The sequence below is a fragment of the Tupaia chinensis genome, unplaced genomic scaffold (assembly GCF_000334495.1).
Source record: "Tupaia chinensis unplaced genomic scaffold, TupChi_1.0 Scaffold000294_1, whole genome shotgun sequence".
In the NCBI taxonomy this organism is placed as follows: Eukaryota; Metazoa; Chordata; class Mammalia; order Scandentia; family Tupaiidae; genus Tupaia; species Tupaia belangeri.
Genome location: NW_006159779.1, coordinates 1509143 through 1516519, shown reverse-complemented (window position 1 = coordinate 1516519; position 7377 = coordinate 1509143). Strand labels below are relative to the sequence as shown.

The following is a 7377-nucleotide window of genomic DNA, read 5'->3' as shown; positions in this document are numbered from 1 at the left end:
AAAAAAAAAAAAAAAAGAATTCTGATCCTAGAGGCTTTTTTTTAAGGACCATGCCAGGTGCAAGTGTGTCCTCCTCCAAACCCTGACAAGACGGAGAAATGGAGAGAGGGCTGCGGCGCGACCACACCCCACTGGGGGCAGGGGGCTCTCTCTCTCTGTCTCCGGTGGGCACACACACCCACAGGCAATGAAACACAAAAGAAGACAGGGTCTCACCACGTCGTGCTCCTCCTGCCTCAGCCTCTGCTGGGACCACAGGCTGTGCACCACACACAGCTCCTTTTCAGACAGGGTCGCCACTGTGTCGCCCAGGCCAGCCTGAAGCCTGTGATCCTCCTGCCTCAACTTCCTGGAGTTACCAGGTTGCAGGGGTAACCGCCACGTCCTGGCAGACGCGGAGAACCCCTAGTCAAACACTCATGAGTGATAATGAATAGCTGTTGAAGCCCCTACACCTCGTCCCGGGGTGCTGGTTACGAGGCACTGATGTCGCACACAGAACTGACACACCAGCCGAGCTCGGCCACTGTGGTCATGGTCCTCGTTTCAACCTCCCGCCCACACGCTAGCTACTTCTGCGTAGTTATCTGATCACACACAGAATTCAGTAATATGTTTTTCTTCTTAGTTATCCAGATCTCTCGGTAAGTACAGCTCCATAACTGCCATAGTTATTTTAACTGCTGCACCATAATCTGCTCAGCTAACATACTCACCTCCCCCACACTGTTTAATGTTTAGTTACTTCTAGTATTTTACCTTAATCCATTTTCTAACCCTTGAAAATATACATATTGCTTACAACAGAAGATCTTTTTTTCTTGGAGAGGTTTTGCTATAGGGCACGAGTGCTCACCCAAAAGACAGAGAGAGACAGAGAGACAGAAAGTGAGAAATCACTCCCCACAGGGGATGGCCATGCCGCAATCCCTTCTCCTCCATTCTCCTCTCGGGATCTTGGGCACGCACGCACACGCGCCTGGCGTGAGTTTAAGCCACTCGGTCTGGGACTCAAACCGCGGTCAACTACATGGGAGTCCAGTGACATAGTCATTATGCCAACTGCTGGTCCCACAGAACAGAAGATCTTAAGAGAGCAAATAGCTAAAGCTATTATATTTTCTTCTCTGATGTTATTTGCTATTGTTAAGAATACCACTAAGAGCCAGTAGGTGGTGTGGAGGTTAAGGCAACCAGACCCCACATGGCTGACTGTGCCATTTAAGTCCCAGACCCAGTGGCTTGAAAAATCACACCAGGGGGCCAGCAGGTAGCATGGTGGTTAAGGCGCTGGACTCCCACATAGCTGATCACGGTTCAAGTCTCAGAATTGGCAGGCTTGAAATCATGCTGGGCATGTGTGTGTGCCCAAAATCCTGAGAGAATAGAGAAGGGATTGCAGCGTGGTCATTCCCCCCACCCCACCCCGGGAGGGTGATTTCTCACTTTTTTTCTCTCTTCCTCCATCTGGTAAATGCACATGCCCGATGGCAAAAACCTAAAAAGACAAAGAAAAGTCATGCCAAGGGTGTGTGCATGCATGCCCCAAATCCCCAAATCCCAAGAAGAGAAGCTACATAGCCATCCCCCCCGGGGGGGATGTTTCACTCCCCCTGGCTTTCTGTCTCTCTCCACCAAGTGCACATGCCTTAGAGGAAAAACCAAAAAAAGAAAAAACCCACCACCAAAATGTTTCTTATTCGGTATGAAGAAGGGAGCGCTGCCAGCCCACTAAGAATCTGCCAGGAGTTGACCATGCACCTGCTAAGCACACAGCATCTGGCTGCAGGCTAAAACTGCACGAAGGCTAAAGCTGTCTCACGTGCCGTTCCTCCCAGCACCTATGACACTGGCCTCTGCATGCAACTACATTCTATTCGAGGAGTGAGAATAAACTAGACACTCAGCCACACACGGGTGCTGAACTCCTCCAGGGACACTCTCCTGCATTCCAGACTCTCGAGAAATGAGCCTGTGGTTGAGGATGCATGGAACTGTCAACATCGTCAGGAGCAAAGCGAGGGTCATCCCTCCCCACTCAGTGCCCAGCCTGTGCCAGGCTCTGGGGACACTGAAATAAGCCAACCGATGTCCTCACGCTCAAGGATTCTCAGCATCATTTAAGGAGGGGACAGGCAGGGGACACAGTCACAGCGCACACCCCACTGTCCTGGTATCCAAGGAAAGCAATCTGGGAGCACCGAGGGGTGAGTGGGTGCCAGCGCAGGCAGAGGGTGCACCAGTGCATGAAGGTCAGTGACAGCACACACTCACAGAGCAGCCTGCACCTGCCTGGCTTAGTTAAGGCTCAGGCCACTGTATGCGTGAGGAGAGCACAAGTCCTCTGCAATGGCAGACAGCAGGGACGGCCAGGATGTGAGCTGAGGCGGGACCTATGCCCCGAACACACTGTCTCCGGAGGACAAACTGGGGTTTCCATAGGCGTGTGCATGTGTGTATGTGCACGCATGTTGGGAGGGGGCAGGCAGGAAGCAGAGCACATACACAGAAATGCCTGGGATCAGCAGATGGTGAAATGGTTATGTTGCTGGACTCCCATGTAGTCAACCCTGGTTCAAGTCCCGAAACTGGTGGCCCACAATCCCGAGGAGAATGGAGGAGAATCTGTCTCTCTCTGGTGAACGCACATGCCCTGTGGCAAAAACCTAAAAAGACAAAGGAAAATCATGCCGGAGCACATGCGCGCATGCCCCAAATCCCCAGGTCCCCAGAGGAGAAGGGACTGCTACATGTGGCCGTCTTCCTGGGAGTGATTTCTTCCTTTCTGTCTGTCTCTCAGGTGCACACACGCCCTATACAAAAATCTCTCTCAAAAATAAAAAAAGCCTTAGCAGGAGCAGTAAACGACACGTAGCCTAATGAACTGCGAGAGTGCGGGAGAAGGCCAGGAAACACCTGTCACCTGTCACGTGCCCGCAGGGAGCGTGCGTCTGGGGGATATGGCAGGGGAAAAAGCTCCAGGGACCGTGATACGCTCACCCTGCCCCTGAAAGCTCAAAGCATCACCACACAGCTCAGGCAGGGGTCAGGGCGCAAGGCCAGCGCTACGCTTAGGTGTGTAACCCAAGGTGTGGGGGTTCCTGCACCAAGGAGCCGGGTTCACAGACCAGGACTTCAGCCCTGAGGGAAGGGGCAGACCAGGCCCAGACCAGGCCCAGACCAGGCCACTATGATAGAGAAAACACAAGGGAGGTTAGGAGCCTCCCAGCAAAGCAGGCATGGGGAGGAGAGCTCAGGACGATCCAGCTTCGGTCTGGGTGGAGTGCCAGCCGGTGTCAAAGCATCACTTTTATTTTTCTAACTCACTTCTCCATCGCTGTCCCTGTCAGTTTTTAATCAGTCCCTGAGCACTCCGCAAAGTCAGAGGAGGGCCCGACCCTCTTCCCACGGCCCCTCCCCCTTCACATTCCTGGGAAGACAGGACGGGGATCTTGTCCCTCCCCACATGTCCCATTGTGCAAGTCACACTTGGCTGTGCCAAAACTCAGGTTTTGACCCCAGGTTGATAAACAGTGCGTGTGGGAGCACGCCACACCCATCTCCACCTGCTCAGGGTGCCTTGGGATGAGACGCGAGGCAGGAAACAGCGCGATGCACGAAGAAACCTACCTGGGAGTCCCGGTCCCTCCGGGAGCTCTGTTCTCAGTACCAGGAACATTGACAAGGGGGCGCCACAGCAGCAGTGCAGCCAGCCTGTACTCACCAGTAGAAGTTCCAGTCCTCGTTTTCCGTCACTTGGACCCATCCTCTCTTTTCAAAGTTATTGATCAGCACCGACTTCTCGATATCGGTGACCCACTTGACCTTTCCGGCCATAATCCTGGAAGAGATCAAGTTAAGCGAGGAAACTCCAACCACTAACTCCCCCAAAGCAAAGACACCTTTTCAGCAGCCACACAGAATGAGCTGTCTCCCCACCCCGAGCACCAGCTCACACCAGCCATGGCTGTCACCAGGGGCAAGCCCATCTCCAGGGACATCTCACTCTCCGGAAGAGGAGTCCAGGCAGCTGCCTCGAGCTCACGGGTCATTTTCTTTTTTTGAAAGAGATTTTTGCCATAGGACACGTGTACTTGCCAGACAGACAGAAAGTGAAAAATCACCCCCAAGGGGAGATGGTCATGCCGCAATCCCTTCTCCTCCAGCCTCCTCTCAGGATTTTGGGCATGCACACACACACAACCGGCATGAGTTTTAAGCCTCTGGGTCTGGGACTCGAACCATCAGCCACGTGGGAGTCCATCAACTTAATCATTACGCCATCTGCTGATTCCTCACATGTAATTCTTACGCATGCTCCAGTGTGCAAAGAACTAGTGTAGTTCACTCATGTGGGACCTGGGCAATAGCCTGTCCGGACACAGATATGTCGGCACCACAAGAACAGGAATGCTGACCTGCGGAACCCCAGCGCCAGGACAGCGCCTAGCAGCAGCAGGTGCTCCATGCATTATCTGATGAATTAACAAAAGGGCAAACAAGAGCTATTTGTGGCACACAGAGAATTAGGGGTCTGCCAGTCCCATAATGGGAAGAGACACGTAAACAGCCATCCATAAAGACTTCCACAGCTTTTCCAGGAGCAAGAGCTATCAGGCTGGGAGTAGAGCCAATCTCTGGGAACATCTGCCTGCTGCAGCTGGCTTAGCACCTGGGGGGACGGATACAGATCCTTCCCCTCTTATCCTGGCCCTGACGTTTGTGAGGTAGGCAACCGGGCACCTCTCAGGATCTAAGTCCCTGAACTGAGGGGCTCCCGGGTCACATCACAGGCAGAGACTTGGCAGGAAAGCGTGACCCCAGAGGTAGTCATGGTGCTGGCACTCCTGTCTTGGGTTTCCAGGGCCTGCAGCTGTTACAACCCGACACCAGTCAGGTCAACCTCTTGGAGAAACAGCAAGCAGGGAAAGGAACTTAATATTCACCCTTCTGGTCCAGCCATGAGAATATGGGGACCTGTCTTGGGCAAGCCAATGGCGGGGAGATTAAGGTGGCTGAATCTCATGTGGCCAACTGCGCAGTCCCAGATCCAATGGCTTGAGAAACACACCGGGTGCATGCACACATGAAACCCCAAAAGGAGAAACGGAGGAGAAAGAATTGTGATGTGGCCAGCCTCCGTAGAGGGTGCTTTCAAGGGAAAAAAAATGGGGACGGCTGTTGGGTCAGCCCCGTAGTTCAATGCTTAAGGAAACCAGATTCTCATGGCCATCTGCAGTTCAAATCCTGCCCTGAGGCTTAAAAAACACACGGAGTGTATGAGTGCATGCACCTCTGGTGATTACAAAAAGAAACAAAATGAGGGCCTCTTCCCCCTCCTGCTATCCTAGGCATTTCATCACTGTCAGGATCAAAAAAATCCCAAAGAGACTAGGATCCTGAGGCATCCTTTTCCAGCAAGTCTGTGAAAATAAGAGCCATCTTTAAAGAAAAAATAAATAGCAACATAATGAGGACTCTGATGTGATGGGCATAGTGCATTCATGTTGTCACTGCCCGTCTCCACACCCCCACCGGGTGACACTGCCATGCTCCAGGGTGACAGTTCATCCATGTCTGCAATATCTTAAGGCAGAACAGGACCCGTCTTTTCCTACTGCCACAACCCAGCACTGACACGTGCTCATTAGATGTTCCCTGAACACAGACTGCTTTGCAAACTCCTGAACAGCTAATAATCAGAAGACATTCTAGCATTAACCCCCTAAAACGCCCCACCTCCAAGGATGACCACCCCCGCCCCACCCACAACTGATGGGGGAAACAGGAAGGGGAGATGTCTTGGTCCTTGACCCAGAGAGAAGCAAGCAGGGCGGGGAACTCAGGTTCCTGTCTCTCGCCCTGCCTTCTCTCCACAGGTACCCTGCGCCCTGCAAAGGATGCCCACAGAAACAACGCACGCTGCACATCAAACAATGCACACTGCAAGGGAACTGGCAGTCCAGAAGCCCGCAGTCTGGGGTGTCCGGGAAGAATAACAATGCAATTACAATCATCGGTCGGCACGAACAAGTCATAGGAGCTGGGAGGAAGAGGCGCACAGTGGTCCCCGCAGGCTGCCCCGAGGACTCGGTCCGACGAGCAGCATCTATACCTCCCGGGCGCGGCTGTGCAGCCACCGGAGCACACACACACACGCTCGCGCATGCGCATCAGCACGCACGCACCCGGCCACACCCTCGATGCCGGAAGGCGGCGGCCTGGGCGGCGGGGCCTCACCTGTGGGTTCCGAGCACCGAGGGGCAAGGAGGGGCGCGTCCAGAGGCCCCGGGGCGCCGCGCCCCGACCCTGCCTCTCGCCTTGCTCCAGCGCTCACAAGACGACGCCGCGGGCTGACAGGCGGACCTGCCCGCCGCGCGCAGGCTCTTCTTCCGGGGCAGCGCCCTGGCAACCCGAGACGCTAGCGGCAGGGCCGCGACTACTTCCGGGGTCAGGCTTTTCCAGCTGGTCTCTGCGGGCAGACTGGGAGCTGGCAATTTGTGGGCTTCGATCCTGGGAGGGGCCGGGCCGCCCACCCTCGCACGTTCAGGGCCAGATCCCACCTCTTCATGACGGTCTGTTCCGCATGAAATGAGAATAGGAAACTCCATCTCGCAGGGTGAATCTCTGCACATGGCACCCAGAAGGGGTCCCACGTGTTCGACCACTTCCTCTGCCCCCATGCAGTGTAACAGCCATTCCAAAGATATCACCAGGAGCCAAAGTACCAGAAGATTCTGATAGAGACACCGAAAGGGCGCCGACATCACAAAGAATAAACAGTGGGGAGAATCTGGCGGAAGTAAATAGTACACTGGGGGCGGCATTCAGAAAAGAGAAAAGTGAACTACGACTCTCAGCATCTAATCATGCAAATCTATTGATAGTTAAAAATCTTTGGGCCAATAGTTGGCATGGAGGTTAAGTGACTGGATCTCACATGACCCACTAAATGGCGTGAGTCCCAGTCTCAGAGAGCATGCATGCCCTACAGCAAAGACCAAAAAATTATGAATATATATACATATACATAGATATATATATAGGTTTAGTGTAGGGCACATGCACTTGCTGGAGAGAGACAGAGAAGGAAAGCGAGAAATCACTCCCCATGGGGAATGCAAACTGTAATCCCTTCTCCTCCATCTCTGCCTCCTTTCAGGATTTCGGGCATGCACAAACACACCTGGCATGTTTTTTGAGCCCCCAGGGCTGGGACTCAGACCACTCAGTCAGCCATGTAGGATCCAGCCGCCTCTACCTCCATAACATTTGCTGGCACTATACACATAAACAGGGAGAAAGCACCCCCAGTGGGGTGTTCAGATCTCAGTCTCTTCTCTCCCATTTCTTCATCCTGTTGGGATTTGGGGCATG

General features: G+C 53.6%; 1 protein-coding gene across 2 annotated transcripts in view; it reads right to left on the bottom strand.

Annotated features, from left to right (window-relative positions):
* Window positions 1-6382, bottom strand: part of TTLL1 (TTL family tubulin polyglutamylase complex subunit L1) — a 31938-nt gene extending 25556 nt beyond the window's left edge. Inside the window, exons 1-2 of one of the 2 annotated variants that reach the window (XM_006150675.3) lie at window positions 6241-6382; window positions 3725-3841 (exon numbers count right to left, since the gene is read on the bottom strand). In XM_006150675.3, the coding sequence (XP_006150737.1) occupies window positions 3725-3837 (113 nt within the window). In that variant the 5' untranslated portion in view covers window positions 3838-3841; window positions 6241-6382. Of the gene's footprint in view, window positions 1-3724; window positions 3842-6011; window positions 6122-6240 lie in introns of those variants that run through there. The other variant, XM_006150676.3, reaches the window with a different exon arrangement.
* Between the last annotated feature and the right edge of the window lie 995 nt (window positions 6383-7377).